The 25946-nt window shown below is 35.3% G+C and overlaps 1 protein-coding gene across 2 annotated transcripts in view; it reads right to left on the bottom strand.

Moving 5' to 3' along the window:
* Positions 1-379: 379 nt before the first annotated feature.
* LOC141907864 (dehydrogenase/reductase SDR family member 4-like) overlaps positions 380-25946 on the bottom strand; it is a 65760-nt gene continuing 40193 nt past the window's right edge. For both annotated transcript variants that reach the window (XM_074797609.1, XM_074797610.1), the window contains exons 5-10: positions 11847-11873; positions 11677-11747; positions 8059-8110; positions 4969-5103; positions 4161-4216; positions 380-1019 (exon numbers count right to left, since the gene is read on the bottom strand). In XM_074797609.1, coding sequence (XP_074653710.1) covers positions 905-1019; positions 4161-4216; positions 4969-5103; positions 8059-8110; positions 11677-11747; positions 11847-11873 — 456 coding nt within the window. In that variant the 3' untranslated portion in view covers positions 380-904. The remainder of the gene's footprint in view (positions 1020-4160; positions 4217-4968; positions 5104-8058; positions 8111-11676; positions 11748-11846; positions 11874-25946) is intronic.

Here is a 25946-nt window from a genome sequence, read left to right as displayed (position 1 = left end):
CGCGTCGATTTCATTGTTCAGGGGCCGATCCAGACCGTCTTTTCCAAGACGGTCTTGAAAACTGAGCGCCTATTCAAAAGTCACACCAATTTTTTTTTAATGGCCTTTTTCAACTCCCACTAAAATCGGCCACGGCCCTTTTGATCATTGTCTCAACACTTGAAATGTGAATAAGTATCAAAGTTCCTGTTGGTTTATATTGGGAAGGACCTGAAATTGCATCTAGGTATTGGAAATTCAAGGCCTACTCCAACATGAGGGCCTTCGACCCCTGTTGTTCCAAAATAACCTCAATTATACAAATGTATAATCAGGGTCTACTATAAATGTATGTATCCAAGAAAATAAACAAATATTAAATATCTTATACTTCTTAAGTGATTTATTCACGTCTATCATAGTTTATAAGGTTGATTGACGATTAAATTGGTATGATTTCTAAAACAGTATACGGTTATCAAAAAAGAACTTTAACGAAAAATATCCTTTTTCATCTTAATATTTAATTGATAATTTACTAAACATACATCTTCGTGTAACTATTTTTCATTTATATTCTTCGCATATTTGATTGCTTATCGTATTTCATATAATGCTGGAAGTCTACAGATGGTAATTGACCTTTTATCAGTGTCGGAAAAAGGTCAAATTCTTATCCTTTCATTCACACTCTCATCTTCGATTATTCGTTTTATTGCAATTGAGCCGGTACCCCAAAATCGTATTCATATAGACGTCTTGCGGCCATGCTTTTGATGCGGACTACAAACCGCGGTGTGACCCTCAAAGTCTGTCAATCTACGGCATATCTTATACACGTATTTCTATACATGAGAAGTGTCCAGCATTGGTTAGCAAGATATTATGACGTCACGTTAAGCCCTCCATAAAACAGGGTATATGTCTAGAGACGAGATGGCATGCCACCGGCTATAACAATCGTTTCACCTGTTATATAAGCTGCGTCCTGTGATGCGAGAAATGAAACTACTCCTGAACAATCATCAACATCTCCAAATCTGAAAAATAAGATTTCGAATGATGGAATCAGTAGCACATGTAGTGTACATGAATCAAGTGGCATGCCGACTCTATATCTGTGTATGTAAAGTTTGGTCCTGAACTTGGCATGACATTTTTATCTTAAGGATTTATTTTGTAATTCTGGTGGTTTCGATGACGTTGAAGTAAGTATATAAAGGTAATGAATAAGATAACCACTTTACTAAAAGACCCAACCTGGCTTTTAGAACAACAGGACCATAAGTCCTGTGGTTTATGCACTATGGCCCGCCTGTCTCTATCTATCATCTTCATAGTTATGCCAATTTGTGAATATACTATATCTGCTAAACGTTATTCATACTGTGCAATTGTATTTTTCAACTAAAGCAGGCAATGGTCAGTAAGGACCAATCATTCAGATTGATTGAATTGATGTTTTCCAAATGATTGGGATCAACTGTCATCACCATTAGCGCAATACAATGATAAAACGTTTAACCAAAATCCCGGAACTATTTCTTTCTGTGATCGCATTCACGCAGACGTACGGAAGAGCATTGCGGCCACATAACATTTTTTTCTAAAGTCGAAATTTCGACTTTCAATCTCGAAACTTTGCACCTATTCGACTAATTGTTCGGTCATAGAATGATGTTATCGTGCTTGCTAAGGCAGTATCGTATTTCAGCATTGTTTAACCCTAGCTTGAAGAGAAAACGACAGTTCGAAATTTCGAGATTAAAAGTCGAAATTTCGACTTGAAGAAACATTTTCATGTGGCCCGGTGCTCTTCCGTACAGACGAGTGTATGTGCTTAGCAAGTTACATACCCGGTACACAGCTGATTTCCAGACATCGTCTTAATGGCACTATTCCCCGAGGGCCAAAAATACGAGGTGATAATCAATGTACAAACAATACATAGAATTACGGTTTAGTAATGGATGGAACTGTTTGGACGATTACACGGTCTGGATTTGTGTGCTGAAATCGTCACGTTCGTAATCCGGATCATTTGGGACCGATTCATGAGAAATATGATAAACAAGGGGTCTGGAGATGCCATGGTTAAATGGTTTGAAATGTTCGACAATCTCACGATTTCAATCTTCAACGCTCTGCTCATTGAGACATATCAATATATAACTGAACTATAACGAAACTCTAAATCATCGTTGCTGACAGCCATGGTCTAATTGGAGGGGTTTGCATTAATAATGCTATAATAAAATCAATCAGAAGTTGGGTAAGATGCTGGGTTTGGTACCGTAGCAGTCTTGATGCCAGCAGTTCATCAGAGATGGTGGAGATGGCGATGATGGTGGAGATGATATTAGTGATTGGGATAATGGTGATGATGGTTGAGGGTGGTGATGGTTAAGATGGAGATGATTTTGATAATGGTGATGATGGTGGATATGGCGATGATGGTGAATGGCAGTAAAGAAGAAGATGATAGTGGAGATGCGGATGATGGTAAGGCCACACCAAAAGAAAACCATGTTTTTTGGGCCCGACTGACCCGATATTTCATCATTTCAAATAATTTTTTTCGAAATAAAATAAAATTGCCTACTGACCTCATTTCAATGTTTTGGATGATATAACTTTTTTCAAAAATATATATGTTGCCGACCGACTACAAAGCTCCCCATTCTTGTAAATATTTCTATCTTGTTAATTTTTATACATCGGATTTAACAATTTAATTCTGGAAATGGTACGGGTGTGCTCAGACAACATTGCTTATCAGACATTTATGGTGACCTTGGATTCAGGAATTCTGTATAAAATATATTAAAGGCCTATTCAAGATTTTGATGTGTTTCTTTTTATAAACAGTTTGTAAGTGTAAAATTTGTTCAAAATATAGTTCTTTTGATAGTTTATTGTATAAAAACCTCAACTTCCTTTTATTATTGTGATCTTCTTTGACTTACTGCTAATCATATTTCAACTGGAGATTTGGTCCTGTATAAAATCATTTGCGGTGACCTACCCACTGTTAGAAGAATACCCTAAAAATTTCCAACCTACCTACCTACCCATTTTGGTGATTGCTCCGCACGAGAAACAGGATTTTTTTTTGGTGTGGTCTAATGTCATCAAGTCCAGGGGTGGATACAGGGGGACACACCTGCGGCACGTGCAACCCCTTAGTTCCCTTTTCTAAAAATGTATTGTAAAAAAATGCCACCCTGCTACTACAGCACCCACCCGCAAACAGTCCAATGCCTGTGAATTCCATATGTTTCATAAAACTAATATGGAAGATTTTCGTAGGCATTATGAAGAACAGCTACATATTACTACACTATGTAATTTCAACCACCATTCAACACTAATCATGACTTAGACATGAAATATCTAATAAGCCGCGTCCACACGACAACTAGTTAGACCAGTCTAAATGGGTCGGTCCCTGGTCCGGTTCAAATTTAGACCGGACCAAATTTTGATGAGCGTTCACACAGTGTTTTGAAACGCGGTGATAAAATCGCTTGTCACCGGGCCCACAAGATGTCGCCATCTGCTAAATAATTAATTGCACCTGGATGAAGTCTTGCTTCCAGATTCGAAGCAAGACATTCTTCATCTGACCAATTCGATCCTCTGTCAGGTTTAGACATTTTTGCGAATTCGATTTTATTCTATCACGCTGAAACCATTAAGTGTCGTTTAAACACGGTTCAAAGTACGGCAGTAAAACGGATGATGATCGCGATATACGAATACGAATTATGCTCCAAACATTTCCATAGTATAGGGAGGAAAAACAGTTCTTAAGAATAATTACATGAACGGTAATAAAAGCATTAAAAACTTAATAAGCTGGACTCATACTCTGCCGCAGAGGTCGCGACATCTATACTGCAGAGATTAAGAATTACGATTTAGACCGGACCTGGTACCAGTTTATGTCCACACACACACATATTTAGACCAGTCCAAAATTTGGTCCGGACCTGGTTCGCTCCTTTAGACCGTGCCAAATTAGACCGGTATAAACTAGACCGGTCTAATTTGGAACAGTATTTTTGCCCATGTGAACGCTTGGTCCGGTCTAAATTGGACCGGACCAAATTTAGACCGGTCTAAATTTCGTCGTGTGAACGCGCCTATAGAGTAATGTACCATTGAGTCTTATACTGTACCTTTTTATAGGCATAGATGTTAAAACGGTTTTACCAAGATCTTCGTTTTCCCAGAGCTGTAACAAAAATGCTTGCAATAATAACAAGGTACCGGGTAGAACATTTTTATCAGGAGGACAGTTCAAAGAAACAACAGCTACCATGCCAGATTTATCAATCAAGCTTCAATCAAGCATCATACTTCCCATAAAATGTGCTAAGCTACAATCAGTCAAAGAGTATATAAACAAATCATCACAGATACTCAAGATATATGGAATCATGAACCCGTGTAAAATGAATTGTTTTTCAAAGCTCTAACTTAAGAAATCAATGGGTGCTTCATTGATTGTTTGGCAATCTTGCAGTAAATAATGATGTCAAGGAATAATTAATCATTTGTAGTCCATAAGGTACTCTTCTTTAATCACTAGAGAAGGCAGCGCACAATTACATGGACTAGAGACCAAGCACTTTACAAAAATGCTTATTCAATAAGGGAAGCACCTCCGTACATACTGGTAAAACAATGGATGCCAGAACAATCATAGAACATTGATATTTGCCAATTATACAACTATATTAACTCGAATTATCTCTCATGAAGAAATATAGGAGATTTTTTATGTAGTTTTACCTAATATCTTCAATAATGAGGTTTGGCAAGATGTCTAGATTTTATGACCAATGGGCTGATCTTACAAGTCAATACTTCAGTGTATAAAATAATCTTATGTTCATGATTGATATTAATTGAATCTCAATTACACTTTACCTCTCAGATAGGTGTTGGTAAATGTGCAGCAGATGAAGAAAACAATATACTAACCATCTTGCTAAATTTTGTTTTGATTATTCCAGGAGCTATACAATTAACCCGAACATTCCGTTTGGCGCAAGAAGGTGCCAGAGCTTTCGTCATTCCAACAAGAGACGTTTTACTGACTGAATATACTGGAATCCACTGAAATATGTAAACCTCAGATAAATGAAACAATATCCTGGTATGTTCAGGGGAACTCTGGAATTTTCAAATTTTTATCAAATCGCAACAAATAGCTTTTTTCACAACAAAAATACTGGGATCTTTCCAGCTTGTACTTAAATTCTGAGTTCCATACTATAAGGCACAAAAAAGGACCATGGTTCCACTAGGATCATCTGATACATTTTAATTTTAAGCACAAAAATCGATTTGTTCTTAGATTTGCAGTAACATATAAAAGTTGAAATCATGATGCACTTCGTAATAAGCATATTCAACTTCGATGATATGCATGGTAATGGGTTTTCCCTATGACTCACTAGCACATTACATGGCAGAACAATCGATACTATGTTCTTAAAAAGGACATCACTGGGAAAGCCCTTCTGAAGGGCTTTCCCTGTGATGTCATCATCAATAAACAAGGTCAAGCATCGATTAGTAGAATGGGGAAAAATTCATTGAAATTTTGCACATTTCGTCCTAGCACTTCCAAATGGCTTGGGATTGATGGAGGAAACTTGCCACATCAATTCCAACAACTATTCACCTCCTAATAAAAACAAAACATCAGCTGAGTATGTCCAGTGGTCACAATTTGTGCCAACAATAGCTTACTACTTAGAGAAAGTTACTCTCAGGACCATTCTATAACATTTTTCTTAAATTTTCGTTTTTTCTTTCCTTTCTTGGATTTGTCTCGTTTTCATGGTTTTAAAATTTTTTTTCAGGCAGAAATCTATCTTTTAATTTTTTTCATATAGATCTGACCTCTGTTAGCATAAAATACCAAAAAGTATATTTATCAGCATATCTATCAATGTTGAATGAATTAATCCAGGGTTTCAATACCTACTACCAGTAAAATGTCAGTGCTGGAAATAAATAGAGCTTTGTTGGAACGTTTTACCAATTTCCCAATACATACAGATACTCGACAACCATAATATCAAGTGCTCACTATAGAGAACTTATCCAGTATCTTTATAGCCTAACAGTACAGCACATATATAGTCATACTTACTAAACATCATGTGAAATTTCTCAACACAAACGTATAAGTAATGTAAATGGTCGACAGGCTGCTACTGCCAGAAAAAAAGGGGAACTGTAAAATGCTAAATATATATAATTCCGAGAAAATTGGGTATTTTTGGGACTATAAAATGGACTGGTTTCAACAGGAAAATATCACTTGCCAAATTATTGATTCAATCAAAATACCTGAAGCGGTGTTAGATTTCATTAAAAAAATGGCAAAAATAATTTTCAGGGGTCATACGACACATTACTAATACAAAAATACATTTTACAATATAAATTTTTTTGATTCATTTGATGTCGTGCCAGGTCAAGGTTGTGGTCAAGTAAAATGTTTGGAGGCAATTTGTGTGAACATCCCACCTGATGATGGATGACTGTATGCAGCACAACATTTCTGCTTGAAAATAACTCATTTCTAGATTGATTGTTCATTATTGAAAAAGTTCTAAGCTGACCATGCGTCCCAAATTGTGAAAATGTGTCAGTTTCTCAAACCATCCTTTGAAAACTTTTTTAGTCCAGGTCATAAAATGTAAAATGTAAAGCCCGGTGCACACCTTTGCAATTGATTGTATGATCGCTTCATCACATGGTTTTATCGCATCATCGTAAAGGTATTATGCCGTGGCATCAGGAGCAGATTTCATCGTATCATCGCTTCATCGCAACAAATCAAACATCTTTGATATTTTCGCATGCAATTTTTCTGTGAGATGAAAATTGTAAAGGTGTGTGGGCTACGCTGTCAATGTTCCGAACGAAAATTTTTAGTAGCCAATCAGAATTAAGGATGAAGCAATCACGTGATGTTCAAAATGGCGGCTCAGTCACGTGATTGAATCCAACTCGAGGTCCTCATAAAAAATCGCAAAGGTATGCGGGGATGATACGATTTTCATCGATGATACACAATGATCGCAACTGTGTACGCCCGGCTTAAATCATATTTATCAGAACTCATATAATGGACCATGGGTTAAGTAGGATCAACTGAGTACAGTTTACTTTTGAGCAGACAACTGATTTTTTCTGGGAATGTCTAGATTACCTTTGCGATATATGTACAAAGATGCAGTCTTGGCAAAGTAAAGTTGAGCCACAACAACACTGTAAGCGGGGTCAACTATCAACTATGCTAGAATAGCCATACTCTGATGTGGAGAACAGATAACTTGTTCAAAACCCAGACTTTATACAGAATTTATATGATAAAAAGTAAAGTTTATTATTCAAAAGTTAAAACCAAAAGACACAACGTTTTGGAGACAATCATCAGGTGAGAGGAACTAAGTAGGATCAGGGGTATATAGGGGAGAACAAGTAGTCGTGAGTAGATAACTAGTGCTTAGTAAGGCACTAAGTAATATACTTAGAAAGACGGGAATTATGCGTTTAGCCATTATTCAAGTTGGTGCAAATGATATCTGATTAATCAGAGCAGACTCAACTATGTGGGGGTTTAGTGTAATTATTAAAGGTATACATAATTACAGGTATACATAATTAATTTATTAAGATTAAAATGGTGACCAGTGTTCAAAATATGATTGGCTAGGCCCCTAGCCAGTTTTTTCTTTTCTTTTTAGGGTTCCGATTTAAAAACTCTGAAACAGGCCAGTAAATAGGAAACGAAAGCAATAAGCGATGATGTGTAAAACAAGCACTGAACACTTTTACGGTTCGTCCAATTATCATCACGCCAGACATGCCCAATAACCAATAGCACCAGACTGGATCATACCCCTAGTATACTTTTACATCATTTTTAGACTATTTGGAAAAATGATATTTTCCTGAGGAAAGCGCCGTTCCGAAGGAATTCTCATCCCTGTAGGAAAGACAATGCATGATGCAGTAATAATGAATAATGAATGAGTAGAAATAACTTACCTCCATTGGATTGAACGCCGTAATTGATGCTACAAATATCACACTTCCACCCCTGCCAAGATGTAAGATAACCTTATGCAATATCACTGATGTAGAATGTTTTCACCATTACGAAGTGTATACAAATTAATATCAAGACAATGAGTTAAGACCTGTTGTTCACATCTTCAAACTAGAGCCACGCCAGCAATACCCCGATATGAAAATATTTGATAAATAGATAGGGATCAATAACTTTTCACCAAAATGGCGAAGGCTTAAGTGCACCCAGCGGAACAGGAACGAGATTTCATTCAATCCAAAATGGCCCAACAGTCAGCCATTTTAGATACAATTATGACTGACATCGATAAGGCTTGTTATCTCCATGCCATATGCACTGCATGTAAATTTCATGGCTGCGTCTGCAGGTCAGGAACAATTTACTCAAGACACAGTGCATTTAGGCCCAATCTTTAATCGGTGATCCCGGCACAATCATAGTTCTGGGTTTTACTGAATAGTGGAACTGATGTACTGCACGTATTTAAACCATGTCTGCCAGTAAATGACGCTATAAAGTGGATGACTGCAGAAGCTTGCTACCCATGAGCTAAAAATGTAATTGGCCCAAGTTTTTATTTTTACTTTATTTGACAAACTCTTGGTCTTAATACAAACACAATTCGAGTGATACAGTATACATAACAAGAGGCCAACAGGCCTTATACCTTCATGACGCAGTAGAAGAAGAATGATTCAGTATTCAAAGTTTTACAGAAAGATTTACATTGTAACGATGAAACAAGCTTTAAAATAGTTAGGCTAAGATGGTATAGACTACGTGGCGATAATGTTAATTTTCAGTTAATATATCCTTACATGAAAAGACAAGCCCAATTTTGCTGCCCCAAAGATCACACTACATGTCCAGGGTCCAGGGATGCCATGTCATGAGCTACAACTTTGCAATTGATTGCGGTAACACAATATGCTTCGGTATCAATATAATGTGGGAAAACCTTTTTCCACCAATGAATGAGTACTGATGACACCAAGATGGCCGCCAATTGCGTCATAATTGCCTGATCAAAAATACCTGTCTCGGGTATAAAAGATACCTTTTCAAAGAATACCCGTCACAAATTGCAATGAGAAATGGCAAACCAGTAGGAAGTTACAGGACTCAGAAAATTTGGGCCAAAATTTAAATTTTTGGCCACTAAAAACAGGGATGAGAACGCCGACCTGTAAAATCCGCGGGTTATTTTTCTCGAGTGACATACGCGAACCAGCTGACGGCGTAGCCGTTAGCACTAGCGAGCGCCGAAGGCGCGAAGCTATTTCGGGGGGTTTGGGGGCCCTCCCCCCAAGAAAATTTTAGAAATTAAATACGTTTTCCGAGCACTTAGAGCGATCTTGAACCCATGAACGACTATTATATTTTGGAGGTAATGGCTAGTTCCAATGTGGTACATCCTCATTTGATGACATTCAGCATCTCATGCATTACGGGTCGAGCCCTGAATTATTGCAGTAAAAATGCGCCGATGAATGCTCACTAAAAATCATCACCAAGTAGTGTATAATATCCGAAGGCGTTCGCCACACACACGCAGCAACAGTAAGTAGACCTATATACGTTACTACTGTTGCTGTGCGTGCGTGTCTGCGCGTGATACTTTTACGTGACGATAAGTAAAACAGGCACTGAACGCTTTTACGGTTCACCTGATTACCGATCGCGCCGGACCAATTGAGTGAGATCATCACCCCCCCATACTTTTACATCATTTTTGGACTATTTGGAAAATTGATATTTTTCAATACTGAAATCCGCGGGAAACCGCGGATCCGTGGGGAATTCTCATATCTGTAAAAAGGTCATAGGACGGCCATCTTGAGTCTGAACGACCCAATTTTTCTTATGGTGATGGGCCCATTGGGGATTCAAATGTATACACAAGATTAAGGTAATTGATTAAAGCATCTTCAAAATTTTCCTCAAAACGTTCAAAAATGTGTAAAAAGTGCTGATTTTGGCGAACAACAACGGCTGCCAGTCGGCCATCTTGAATCTGACAGGGCCAGTTTTTGGAGAGCATTGTTCCGTCAATGTCTGTAGATTTTATTTCTGGCAGCTGTAATTCATTCACAATTTTCATAGCTATAATGTCCCAACAGTTCTCATCCTTGCTTTCTGGTACTCCTAGCCAGCGGATGTTGTTCCTGCGGGAATATTGTTCATTCTTAGGCCTAATCGATTTTATCCGCGCAGCTATCTTCGATTGTCTCGATCGTTGTTGATTGTTTACGTTGCCGCTCAGCGAACTGTGTCTTCATCTGGTTTAGTTCCTCTTTAAGTCGACCATTTTGTACCCGCAATTCAGTCAGATAATCATCGTCGTCGTCATCATCATCATCTTGACAATTTTGTACCATGATACTGGTATTGTGGTCTTCATCTAGATTAGCATTTTCGTGGTAATCATCGTGTGTATTATCATCAACGGATTGTGGTTGTTCTGGACATTTATCATTGCTTATTTCTAGGCTGGAAGTTGCATCGGCAGTGGTTTGATCTTCGGGATTCTCAGATTGTTTTTGTGAAATTTCATTATCTACAGGTTTGAAAACATATTCATTCAATGTAGACTGCTGACTCATGATGGCGACAGTATAGATAAGTAACAAATTCAATTCAATCCAGTCCAGTTCCAGAATGTGACTCAGCCAAAATTTTGAAAGTTCTCTTACATACACATACACATCAAAAGTCTGTCTCAATACTCACACAACACCAGACACTAATACTCATAATATATTCCAACTGTAAGAATTGTGATATCCACTCTTTAGATATTTCAAGATATTTGAAGGCATTTAAGTGCCACTGGTTTTTATGGGCTGTTCAAACCGGCAGCCATGACACTTTGAAAATCGATCTTTAATATTTTGGAACCATTTAATATTTGGAGCATCCCCATTTCCTCAAGATTATTTCATTGCAGACCTATATAAAATATGCAACAATTTACCGAAAGGGGAGGAGACCGTTTGTGCCCAAAAAGTTAACATTCTCACCTTAATCGTGATCGAAAGAAGGTTTCACCATACAACACATAAGATAGAGTACTTCTGAGATGCAATACGCGCCTCAGAAAGGGAATATGGACATCTTTTTAGGCACTGTAGGTTGGAGAACAGTGGCGGATTCAGAGGCATAATATGACTACCGCATTTCGGCAACCGAGTGCCGAAGGCACGAGATGTGCAATACGAGTGCCGAAGGCACCATGTGCCTATGGAGGGTTTGGGGGCCCTCCCCCAGAAAATTTTGAAAAATTTAAAGGGCTGAGATGACATTTCCTGGGTTTTGGAAGAGAAAAATCCTGTTTTGATATGGGTAGTTTTTTCCAAGGAATCAGCTAAGTCAAATCCATCCATGAAATAAATAAAATGTTGTTAGAGGAAAAATGTTGACTACCGCATTAGTGGCAAGTGCGGTAGGCTAAATCCGCCACTGGAGAACCCCCAGATCTCACAGCCATATGTTAGAATAGGAACAATAGTCTGATCAAAAAGTTTATGAACAGGTTCAGGGAAGGGATTTGGTCCTTGATAGAAATCATAACTTACCCTCTATTTTTCATGTATGGTACAGTTTCTTGAGTGAGGAAAAAGGCCGATTTGACATTGGTATCAAATATCTGAAAAAGATCAATGGAAACCAAGCTACCAATGTGCCCTTGAGAATTCACAATAAAACCCAAGCACTTTTGAGCACATCCGACCAATCACAATCTAACCTTATCCCAATTATCTTCGGTAGTTGACTGAAAAGAGAATAATAATACTTTGTAAGCTTTAAAAACACAATGTATATGATTTCGTGAATCAATTTGCCTACAAAGATTTATATAAAACTTCCAAAACGAAACAACACTTTTTTACTTTTGATGGTTTTCCAACTAATATTTCCAACATTTTTTTGATAAAATAAATTAATTTCTCCACAAATTCCGCCATTGGCCGCCATTTCTCTGTATTGCATACATGTGGCATGATAGACAAGGTGACCTACAAAGATTTATATAAAACTTCCAAAAAGAAAAACACTTTTTATTTTTGATGGTTTTCCAACTTATATTTTATCTTCGTTTTTTCCATTACAAATTCTGGTTGAAGAAAAATATGACTTAATGTTGATTTCTTAAGTTTTTTCAATTTTGTTGTTTCATTTCGTTCGTTTGTGTTGTTGTCCTGGCCTCAGTCCACAGGTGCCAGCACCCTCCACAAGTTTTCAAAATTGCCACCGTTGAATCGATGGAAATTTACTCTCACTTTACGGCTGATTTGCACATGGATTAAGATTGTCAGGTGAGCTGTTATAGGTATCAAACAAACTACGAATTAGTTGATTACAACAACTAGGGGTCCAGGGACACCATGCCACTTGGGAAGTGGTTTCAAATGCTCAACAATCTAACAATTTCAATATTCAACACCCACTGGTGATCATATACAAAAACCAATGACCTTGAAACTCACCACAATCATAGAACATATCAGCAGCTACGATTTAGTAATTAATTGTGACAACAAAATATGCCTCGTTACCAATCTAATATGGAAATACTAAGTTATTCTACTATTCAACGCCCCCTGGTGACCATATTCAAAACCCAATGACATTGAAACTCACCACAATCATAGAACATGTCATGAACTACAACTTTGCAATTGATCATGGTAACAAAATATGCCTAGGTACCAATATAATAAGGAAATACTAGGTTATTCTACTATTCAACGCCCCCTGGTGACCATATAGAATAACTCATTTCCTTTTAACTTAAATTTTCCTTAAACTTCTCTTTAAACCACAATCATAGACGATGTCATGAGCTACAACTTTGTGCAAATGATTGTGGTAACAAAATATGTATTGGTACAAATATAATATAGAAATACTAAGATATTGTATTATTCAACGCTCCCTGGTGGCCATATACAAAAACCAATGCCTCGTTACCAATTTAATATGGAAATACTAAGTTATTCTACTATTCAACTCCCCCTGTTGACCATATTCAAAACCCAATGACCTTGAAACTCACAAAAATCATAGAACATGTCATGAACTATAACTTGGTAACATAATCATGGTAACAAAATACAGTCAAATCCCGTTATACCGCCTCCCGTAATACCGCCAGCCCCAGCTCTCGCCGTATTTTCGCCAATGCACAGATCAGATGTATTTAATCTAATGTATTTTTATCCCGACATACCGCCTTCCGCTAACCGCCAATCGCCAACACTAATCTGCGTACAAATATATTGTTAAGCATTACTTTTTGTCGCGTTATACCGCCAGCGAAGAAATTTAGCGATCAATTCTATATGTAGGCTTATAATACACTGCAGATACAGCGCAACGATCTATTGTCTCCATAACGACCAATACTGCGCGGTAACTTTAGATTGTGTATCTAAACGCTTGTCTAAGCATGGCTGAAAAACGACCCCGCCTGTCTTTATCTGTGAAAGAAAAGCGTGAAATCTGTGAATTTTCAAAGAAGTGGCCAACAAAATCGCAGCAAGCTGTTGCAGATCACTTTGCTACATTATAGAAAAAGCCGATCAAACGACGAACTATTGGCGATATTCTAGCACAGGCTGAAAAATGGTTAAATTCTGAATTAAACACTGAGGCAGCTCTGTCTTCTAAGAGATTACGGTCAGCTAAACATGAAAATATGGAGAAAGCCTTTATTTGTGGTTTAGCTCTACAAGAGCCAAGAACATTCCTGTCACCCAAGACATTATCAGAGCAAAGGCGATTTATTTTAGTGGGGAGTTAGAAATTGGCGAGTTTAGTTACTCCAGTGGATGGCTGAACAGATTTAAGCATCCTTACGGAATATCCAGTCACAAAATCAGTGGAGAAAGTGCTGGAGTCGATCAGGAAGTTGTGAAATCCGTAATAGAAAAGGCCAGAGAGGTTATCAAGAACTTTACTCCGAGGGACGTGTTCAATATGGACGAGACTGGTTTATATTATGCCCTCTTGCCTGATTGATCCTTAACTACCTCAGAATTTGTAAAGGGCACAAAAAAATTAAAAAGAGAATCTCACTTGCTGTTTGTGCTAATTCAGACGGCACTGAGGAATGCCGCCTCCTTGTGATTGGTAAAAGTAAACGTCCACGCTGTTTCAAGGGTTTCAACTCCCAGCTATATTGTGATTATGAAGCGAACAAGAAGGCGTGGATGACGAGCATAATTTTCTTCGAGTGGTTGGAAAATTTCAACCAGAAAATGCATTCTCAAAATCGCCACGTGCTACTAATCTTAGATAACGCACCGTCACATATTGTACTGGAGGACGAGAACGGCGAGTTGTCACTTGGAAATGTAACCGTGCACTTTCTCCCGGCAAACACAACTAGCCACATTCAACCTATGGATGCGGGCGTCATTCAGAACATGAAGACGCACTACCGGAGGCTGCAAATACAACATCTTGTTGATGCCATTGACAATAATCGACCTCCAAAACTTGAGCTCAGTGATGCAATTAGATATGCTAAGTCGGCATGGGATAGAGTTTCAAGAGAAACGATAGCTAACTGTTTCAAGCATAGCAAAGTTCTGCCAGAAAACTGGCCATCTGTCGTGAGGCCACAGACGAGCGCTCCTCGGAGAAATTTGTTTGAAAGTTTAATGACAGAAACTGCTGAAACATCGGAAGAATCTTCGTCAACCAATACAACTTCTACCCGACCTAGAACTGGTGACAATCTGTTTGAACGTTTAGTGGCTGCACTCAGCATTGCTCCCGAAATGCTTATGACGGAGGAAGAATACGTCGACGTCGATAAAGAACTACCATCTACCGCGATATTAGAGGATGATGAGATTTTAGATTTAGTGAGAAGTGACATGAATGATGACAATGGCGATGATGAAGAAGAGGATTACCCTGAACCGGAGAAACCACCGACATCGTCAGAAGCTCGTTATGCAATCCGTTCGTTACTTCGTTACTTGGAATCGAACAAGTACGCAACCGAAGAAAACATCCGAGCTATCAATCAAATTGGATCTCGTCTGGACACTCTGACAGGCTTATCTATGAAGCAGTCGCAGATAACTGACTTTTTCAGAGCGAGTAAATAAACAATACAAGGACCTTACGCAAACATTGCACTCGATAATTAACTAGGGGTCCAGGGACACCATGCCCACTTGGGAAGTGGTTTCAAATGCTCAACAATCAAACAATTTCAATATTCAACGCCCTCTGGTGACCATATACAAAAACCAATGACCTTGAAACTCAATAAAATCATAAAACATGTCAGCAGCTATGATTTTGTAATTGATTGTGATAACAAACAATGCCTCGTTGACAATTTAATATGGAAATACTAAGTTATTCTACTATTCAACGCCCCCTGGTGACCATATTCAAAACCCAATAACCTTGTAACTCACCATATTCATAGAACATGTCATGAACTACAACTTTGCAATTGATGATGGTAACAAAATATGCCTAGGTACCAATATAATAAGGAAATACCAGGTTATTTTACTATTCAACGCCCCCTGGTGACCATATACATTAACTAATGTCCTTAAAACTCACCATAATCATGGAAGATGTCATGAGCTACAACTTTGCAATTGATTGCGGTAACAAAATATGTATTGGTACAAATATAATATAGAAATACTAAGATATTGTATTATTCAACGCCCCCTGGTGGCCATATACAAAAAACAATGAACTTGAAACTCACCCCAATCATAGAACACGTTATACGCTACAACTTTCTTATTCATTGTTGTAGCAAAATATGCTTAGGTATCAATATAATGTCGAAAAACTTTTTCCCACCTACAAATAAGTACTAATGACACCAAGATGGCCACCAATTGCATCATTATTGGCGGATCAAAAATACCTGTCTCACGTATAAAACATCCCTTTACAAAGAATACCCATCACAAATTGCAATGAGAAATGGCAAACCAGTAGGAAGCTACAGGACCTAGAATTCTGGCCAAATTTGACATTTTTGGGCACTAAAAAGGTCATAGGACGGCCATCTTGAGTCAGATGGACCAAATTTTTCTTATGCTGATGGGCCCTTGGTAGATTCAATTATAATCGAAAGATCAAGGTAAATGATCAAACCGTCTTCAAGATTTCCCTCGTAAACTTCGAAAATGTGTAAAAAGTGCTGATTTTGGCGAACAGCAATGGCTGCCAGTCGGCCATCTTGAATCTGATAGGGCCAGTTTTTGGGCTGAAGATGTGTCTAGGGTAGATACATGTATAAACCAAATATCAAGACATTACCTTGAAGCGTCTTCAAAACTTCCCAAAATAACTGGATTCCGTCTACGGACGGACGGACGGACGGACGCTACTACAGACGAACAGGCCTTCTGCAACTTTTAGACCTTCTGCAACTTTGGCCTTCTGCAACTTCAAAATTCAATCCTTCTGCAACTTTGAAAATGTGTTCTGACAAATAGGCCCTGTGTAACTTCGACAAATACATAATATTCAGAATTTCAGCATGCATAGAAGAGTTTACAAGTATATCAAATGCAATCAAATTTCAATAATGAAGCATTGAAAAATCAAAGCACTGCTCTTCACTCTGCATGATATAAGTTCATTATGATCGAGAATTTGTATTTCTTGAGAAAAAAAAACAGGTTTAGACAAAAAAGGTTAAGAGACCTAACCGATCCTAATTAATTTAAAAGAATAAACCCGGAAATAAGAATTTGGTAAAAATGTACTGATTTAATATATGAATGGATCAACTAATTATATTCTGATACTCAGCTTCCATGAAAAATTTAGTCAAATAAATAATTGAGTCCATAGGGCAAATACCTGATAAATCGTCTTCTGTTTGAAGAGTAAAACAATGTGAGAAGTTCTAGAAATCGATCGGTTAATTTTGGTTGAAATCGTAGAGCAAATCGTTTATTTTATTTAAGGGGTGACTATTTCCATGAACTTTATGACTATGCTTAGAACAAATGTTTGACCACCTATTTGAAAATACTTATACTCAAAATTATATCAAATTGAATGTAAACTTATCTTGTACATGTGGGTAAGTTTCGAACAGATCAAATATATACATTATCAACGAAATGAGACAGATCTTTTTCCTTTGAATAGGAACAACACCTTACTTCGGAATCTGGTCACTCAATATGAAGAGAATTGATTGAACTGTGGAATTTGGACATTATTCGAAAAATTGTATTCCCATTCGAAAGTTCCACAGGTCCTTAGATTATTACAGAAACCTCAGTAGAAGACATTGATACAAATGAATTGGAATAAAATGAAATAAATTCCGATATTCCAAAAACAATCCTAATTGTAAAGCAGAAATTAAGCAATTTCATGAAGTTGCACAAGGTCTATGGACAAATTGATTGAATTGATGGAAAATTCTATGATTTTTGTGAAGTTAGTTTTAAAGACAAATAATTGAATTCAAAAAAACTTATTACCCTGATGAATCATTTTCTTTAGAAACAGTAAAACAATGTCAAAAGTCCTAGAATCCTATTGGTTGATTTTGAATGGAATCATGGGGTAACTTTTATCTTTTATATGATGAGTGACTTGTTTCCACGAACTTGATATAAACATTGCAACTGACTACACTCAGAACAAATGTTTGACCACCTATTTGGAAATACTTCTACTTCAACTGATATCAAATTGAATTAAAATGTATTACGTACTTGTAGGTAAGTTTCGAACAGATCAAATAAAAGCCAGAACACGCATCAGATTCATACGGTTATGTAGACATTTTTCTTATACATCTTTTTAGACATCGAAATAACACATATCTTTTTCTATGAATGGGTGCAACACCTTATATCAAAACCTGGCCACCCAATATGAAGAGAATCGTTTGAACCGTTCGAGTTTGTACATTATTCAGGAAAACTGTATTCCCGCCCGAAAGTTGCACAGGTCCTTGGATAAAAAATAAGTTTTGATTAAGGGTAACTCATACCCATACAAATTGTATTCTTAGAGATATCTTAGTTGAGCATATCTATACAAAAGAATTGCAATGTAGTTGATTTTGAATGAAATCATGGGGTAACTCTTATCTTTTATATGACGAGTGACTTGTTTCAACGAACTTGTTTAAAGCATTGCAAGTGACTATACTCAGAAAAAATGTTTGACCACCTATCTGGGAATACTTCTACTTCAAATTATATCAAATTGAATTATAGCTTATTACTTACCTGTAGGTAAGTTTCGAACAGATCAAATAGAAGCCAGAAAACGCATAAGATTCATACGGTTATGTAGAAATTAAGCCATTTCATAAAGTTGCACAAGGTCCATGGACAAAATGATTTCGTAGAAGAAAATTCTATGTTTTTAGTGAAATTAGTTTTAAAGACAAATAACTAAATTCAAAATAACTTATTACCCTGATGAATCATTTTCATTAGAAAGAGTAAAACAATGTCAAAAGTTCTAGAATCCTATTGGTTGATTTTGATTGAAATCATGGGGTAAATGTTTATTTCTTATATGATGAGTAACTATTTCCACGAACTTGATATAAGCATTGCAACTGACTATACTCAGAACAAATGTTTGACCACGTATCTGGGAATACTTCTACTTCAAATTATATCGAATTGAAATAAAATTTATTGCGTACCTGTAGGTAAGTTTCGAACAGATCAAATAGAAGCCAGAAAACGTATAAGAATCATACGGTTATGTAGAAATTATTCTTATAAATCTTTTAAGACATCGAAATAAGACATATCTTTTTCTATGAATAGGTGAAATACCTAATATCAAAATCTGGCCACTCAATATAAAGAGAATTGTTTGAACCGTTCGAGTTTGAATATTATTCAGGAAAACTGTATTCCCTTCCCAAAGTTGCACAGGTCCTTGGATAAAAAATAAGTTTTGATTAAGGGTAACTCATACCCATACAAATTGTATTGTTAGAGATACCTTAGAAGAGGATATTGATACAAAAGAATTGCAATAAAATGAAATTAATTCCGATATTTTCATAACAATCCTCAGAAATTAAGCAATTTCATAAAGTTGCACAAGGTCTATGGACAAAATGATTTCATACAAAAAAATTCTATGATTTAAGTGAAGTTAGTTTTAAAGACAAATAACTAAATTCAAAACAACTTATTACCCTGATGAATGATTTTCATTAGAAAGAGTAAAACAATGTCAAAAGTTCTAGAATCCTATCGGTTGATTTTGATTGAAATCATGGGGTAAATTTTATCTTTTATATGACGAGTGACTGTTTCCACGAACTTGATATAAGCATTGCAACAGACTATACTCAGAACAAATGTTTGACCACCTATCTGGGAATACTTCTACTTCAAATTATATCAAATTGAATTATAGCTTATTACTTACCTGTAGGTAAGTTTCGAACAGATCAAATAGAAGCCAGAAAACGCATGAGATTCATACGGTTATATAGAAATTATTCTTATACATCGTTTAAGACAACGAAATAAGACATATCTTTTTCTATGAATAGGTGCAAACCCTTATATCAAAACCTGGCCACTCAATATGAAAAGAATTGTTTGAACCGTTCGAGTTTGTACATTATTCAGGAAAACTGTATTCCCGCCAGAAAGATGCACAGGTCCTTGGATAAAAAATAAGTTTTGATTAAGGGTAACTCATACCCATACAAATTGTATTGTTAGAGAAACCTTAGTAGAGCATATTTATACAAAAGAATTGCAATAAAATGAAATAAATTCTGAAATTCAATAACAATCCTAATTGTAAAGCCCTCAGAAATTAAGCAATTTCATAAAGTTGCACAAGGTCTATGGACAAAATGATTTCATACAAGAAATTTCTATGATTTTAGTGAAGTTATTTTTAAAGACAAATAACTAAATTCAAAACAACTTATTACCCTGATGAATCATTTTCATTAGAAACAGTAAAACAATGTCAAAAGCTCTAGAATCCTATTGGTTGATTTTGATTGAAATCATGGGGTAAATCTTATCTTTATGACGAGTGACTGTTTCCACGAACTTGATATAAGCATTGCAACTGACTATACTCAGAACAAATGTTTCACCACCTATCTGGGAATACTTCTACTTCAAATTATATCAAATTGAATTAAAATTTTTTACGTACCTGTAGGTAAGTTTCGAACAGATCAAATAGAAGCCAGAAAACACATGAGATTCATACGGTTATGTAGAAATTTTTCTTATACATCTTTTAAGACATCGAAATAAGACATATCTTTTTCTATGAATAGATGCAACACCTAATATCAAAATCTGGCCACTCAATATGAAGAGAATTGTTTGAACCCTTAGAGTTTGAATATTATTCAGGAAAACTGTATTCCCTTCCCAAAGTTGCACAGGTCCTCGGATAAAAACTAAGTTTTGATTAAGGGTAACTCATACCCATACAAATTGTATTGTTAGAGATACCTTAGTAGGGGATATTGATACAAAAGAATTGCAATAAAATGAAATAAATTCCGATATTTTCATAACAATCCTCAGAAATTAAGCAATTTCATAATGTTGCACAAGGTCTATGGACAAATTGATTGAATTGATGGAAAATTCTATGATTTTTGTGAAGTTAGTTTTAAAGACAAATAATTGAATTCAAAAAAACTTATTACCCTGATGAATCATTTTCTTTAGAAACAGTAAAACAATGTCAAAAGTCCTAGAATCCTATTGGTTGATTTTGAATGGAATCATGGGGTAACTTTTATCTTTTATATGATGAGTGACTTGTTTCCACGAACTTGATATAAACATTGCAACTGACTACACTCAGAACAAATGTTTGACCACCTATTTGGAAATACTTCTACTTCAACTGATATCAAATTGAATTAAAATGTATTACGTACCTGAAGGTAAGTTTCGAACAGATCAAATAGAAGCCAGAAAACGCATAAGCAATCATACGGTTATGTAGAAATTATTCTTATAAATCTTTTAAGACATCGAAATAAGACATATCTTTTTCTATGAATAGGTGCAACACCTAATATCAAAATCTGGCCACTCAATATGAAGAGAATTGTTTGAACTGTTCGAGTTTGAATATTATTCAGGAAAACTGTATTCCCTTCCAAAGTTGCACAGGTCCTCGGATAAAAACTAAGTTTTGATTAAGGGTTACTCATACCCATACAAATTGTATTGTTAGAGATACCTTAGTAGGGGATATTGATACAAAAGAATTGCAATAAAATGAAATAAATTCCGATATTTTCATAACAATCCTCAGAAATTAAGCAATTTCATTAAGTTGCACAAGGTCTATGGACAAATTGATTGAATTGATGGAAAATTCTATGATTTTTGTGAAGTTAGTTTTAAAGACAAATAATTGAATTCAAAAAAACTTATTACCCTGATGAATCATTTTCTTTAGAAACAGTAAAACAATGTCAAAAGTCCTAGAATCCTATTGGTTGATTTTGAATGGAATCATGGGGTAACTTTTATCTTTTATATGATGAGTGACTTGTTTCCACGAACTTGATATAAACATTGCAACTGACTACACTCAGAACAAATGTTTGACCACCTATTTGGAAATACTTCTACTTCAACTGATATCAAATTGAATTAAAATGTATTACGTACCTGAAGGTAAGTTTCGAACAGATCAAATAGAAGCCAGAAAACGCATCAGATTCATACGGTTATGTAGAAATTATTCTTATAAATCTTTTAAGACATCGAAATAAGACATATCTTTTTCTATGAATAGGTGCAACACCTAATATCAAAATCTGGCCACTCAATATGAAGAAAATTGTTTGAACTGTTCGAGTTTGAATATTATTCAGGAAAACTGTATTCCCTTCCCAAAGTTGCACAGGTCCTCGGATAAAAAATAAGTTTTGATTAAGGGTAACTCATACCCATACAAATTGTATTGTTAGAGATACCTTAGTAGGGGATATTGATACAAAAGAATTGCAATAAAATGAAATTAATTCCGATATTTTCATAACAATCCTCAGAAATTAAGCAATTTCATAAAGTTGCACAAGGTCTATGGACAAATTGATTTCATACGAGAAAATTCTATGATTTTAGTTAAGTTAGTTTTAAAGACAAATAACTAAATTCAAAACAACTTATTACCCTGATGAATCATTTTCGTTAGAAAGAGTAAAACAATGTCAAAAGTTCTAGAATCCTATTGGTTGATTTTGATTGAAATCATGGGGTAAATATCATCTTTTATATGACGAGTGACTGTTTCCACGAACTTGATATAAGCATTGCAACAGACTATACTCAGAACAAATGTTTGACCACCTATCTGGGAATACTTCTACTTCAAATTATATCAAATTGAATTAAAATTTATTACGTACCTGTAGGTAAGTTTCGAACAGATCAAATAGAAGCTAGAACACGCATCAAATTCATACGGTTATGTAGAAATTATTCTTATACATCGTTTAAGACAACGAAATAAGACATATCTTTTTCTATGAATAGGTGCAAACCCTTATATCAAAAACTGGCCACTCAATATGAAGAGAATTGTTTGAACCGTTCGAGTTTGTAGATTATTCAGGAAAACTGTATTCCCGCCCGAAAGTTGCACAGGTCCTTGGATAAAAAATAAGTTTTGATTAAGGGTAACTCATACCCATACAAATTGTATTTTTAGAGATACCTTAGAAGAGGATATTGATACAAAAGAATTGCAATAAAATGAAATAAATTCCGATATTTTCATAACAATCCTCAGAAATTAAGCAATTTCATAAAGTTGCACAAGGTCTATGGACAAAATGATTTCATACAAAAAAATTCTATGATTTAAGTGAAGTTAGTTTTAAAGACAAATAACTAAATTCAAAACAACTTATTACCCCGATGAATGATTTTCGTTAGAAAGAGTAAAACAATGTCAAAAGTTCTAGAATCCTATTGGTTGATTTTGATTGAAATCATGGGGTAACTGTTAGCTTTTATATGACGAGTGACTGTTTCCACGAACTTGATATAAACATTGTAACTTACTACACTCAGAACAAATGTTTCACCACTTATTTTGAAATACTTCTACTTCAAATCATATCTAATTGAATTAAAATTTATTACGTACCTGTAGGTAAGTTTCGAACAGATCAAATAGAAGCCAGAAAACGCATAAGATTCATACGGTTATGTAGAAATTTTTCTTATACATCTTTTGAGATATCGAAATAAGACATATCTTTTTCTATGAATAGATGCAACGCCTAATATCAAAATCTGGCCACTCAATATGAAGAGAATTGTTTGAACCGTTCGAGTTAGTAGATTATTCAGGAAAACTGTATTCCCGCCCGAAAGTTGCACAGGTCCTTGGATAAAAAATAAGTTTTGATTAAGGGTAACTCATACCCATACAAATTGTATTGTTAGAGATACCTTAGTAGAGCATATCTATACAAAACAATTGCAATAAAATGAAATAAATTCCGAAATTCAATAACAATCCTAATTGTAAAGCCCTCAGAAATTAAGCAATTTCATAAAGTTGCACAAGGTCTATGGACAAAATGATTTCATACAAGAAAATTCTATGATTTAAGTTAAGTTAGTTTTAAAGACAAATAACTAAATTCAAAACAACTTATTACCCTGATGATTGATTTTCATTAGAAAGAGTAAAACAATGTCAAAAGTTCTAGAATCCTATTGGTTGATTTTGATTGAAATCATGGGGTAAATCTTTATTTTATATATGATGAGTAACTATTTCCACGAACTTGATATAAGCATTGCAACTGACTATACTCAGAACAAATGTTTGACCACCTATCTGGGAATACTTCTACTTCAAATTATATCAAATTGAATTAAAATTTTTTACGTACCTGTAGGTAAGTTTCGAACAGATCAAATAGAAGCCAGTAAACGCATAAGATTCATACGGTTATGTAGAAATTTTTCTTATACATCTTTTAAGACATCGAAATAAGACATATCTTTTTCTATGAATAGATGCAACACCTAATATCAAAATCTGTCCACTCAATATGAAGAGAATAATTTGAAATGTTCGAGTTTGAATATTATTCAGGAAAACTGTATTCCCTTCCCAAAGTTGCACAGGTCCTTGAATAAAAACTAAGTTTTGATTAAGGGTAACTCATACCCATACAAATTGTATTGTTAGAGATACCTTAGTAGGGGATATTGATACAAAAGAATTGCAATAAAATGAAATTAATTCCGATATTTTCATAGCAATCCTCAGAAATTAAGCAATTTCATAAAGTTGCACAAGGTCTATGGACAAATTGATTTCATACGAGAAAATTCTATGATTTTAGTGAAGTTAGTTTTAAAGACAAATAACTAAATTCAAAACCACTTATTACCCTGATGAATGATTTTCATTAGAAAGAGTAAAACAATGTCAAAAGTTCTAGAATCCTATTGGTTGATTTTGATTGAAATCATGGGGTAATTTTTATCTTTTATATGACGAGTGACTGTTTCCACGAACTTGATATAAGCATTGCAACTGACTATACTCAGAACAAATGTTTGACCACCTATCTGGGAATACTTCTACTTCAAATTACATCAAATTGAATTAAAATTTATTACGTACCTGTCGGTAAGTTTCGAACAGATCAAATAGAAGCCAGAAAACGCATAAGATTCATACGGTTATGTAGAAATTTTTCTTATACATCTTTTGAGATATCGAAATAAGACATATCTTTTTCTATGAATAGATGCAACACCTAATATCAAAATCTGGCCACTCAATATGAAGAGAATTGTTTGAACCGTTCGAGTTAGTAGATTATTCAGGAAAACTGTATTCCCGCCCGAAAGTTGCACAGGTCCTTGGATAAAAAATAAGTTTTGATTAAGGGTAACTCATACCCATACAAATTGTATTTTTAGAGATACCTTAGAAGAGGATATTGATACAAAAGAATTGCAATAAAATGAAATAAATTCCGATATTTTCATAACAATCCTCAGAAATTAAGCAATTTCATAAAGTTGCACAAGGTCTATGGACAAAATGATTTCATACAAAAAAATTCTATGATTTAAGTGAAGTTAGTTTTAAAGACAAATAACTAAATTCAAAACAACTTATTACCCCGATGAATGATTTTCGTTAGAAAGAGTAAAACAATGTCAAAAGTTCTAGAATCCTATTTGTTGATTTTGATTGAAATCATGGGGTAACTGTTAGCTTTTATATGACGAGTGACTGTTTCCACGAACTTGATATAAACATTGTAACTTACTACACTCAGAACAAATGTTTGACCACCTATTTTGAAATACTTCTACTTCAAATCATATCAAATTGAATTAAAATTTATTACGTACCTGTAGGTAAGTTTCGAACAGATCAAATAGAAGCCAGAAAACGCATAAGATTCATACGGTTATGTAGAAATTTTTCTTATACATCTTTTGAGATATCGAAATAAGACATATCTTTTTCTATGAATAGATGCAACGCCTAATATCAAAATCTGGCCACTCAATATGAAGAGAATTGTTTGAACCGTTCGAGTTAGTAGATTATTCAGGAAAACTGTATTCCCGCCCGAAAGTTGCACAGGTCCTTGGATAATAAATAAGTTTTGATTAAGGGTAACTCATACCCATACAAATTGTATTGTTAGAGATACCTTAGTAGGGGATATTGATACAAAAGAATTGCAATAAAATGAAATTAATTCCGATATTTTCATAGCAATCCTCAGAAATTAAGCAATTTCATAAAGTTGCACAAGGTCTATGGACAAAATGATTTCATACAAGAAAATTCT

Source organism: Tubulanus polymorphus, chromosome 6 (assembly GCF_964204645.1).
Source record: "Tubulanus polymorphus chromosome 6, tnTubPoly1.2, whole genome shotgun sequence".
NCBI classification, from domain to species: Eukaryota; Metazoa; Nemertea; class Palaeonemertea; order Tubulaniformes; family Tubulanidae; genus Tubulanus; species Tubulanus polymorphus.
Note: the sequence above shows the minus strand (reverse complement) of the source record. Positions and strands in the feature narration are given on the sequence as shown.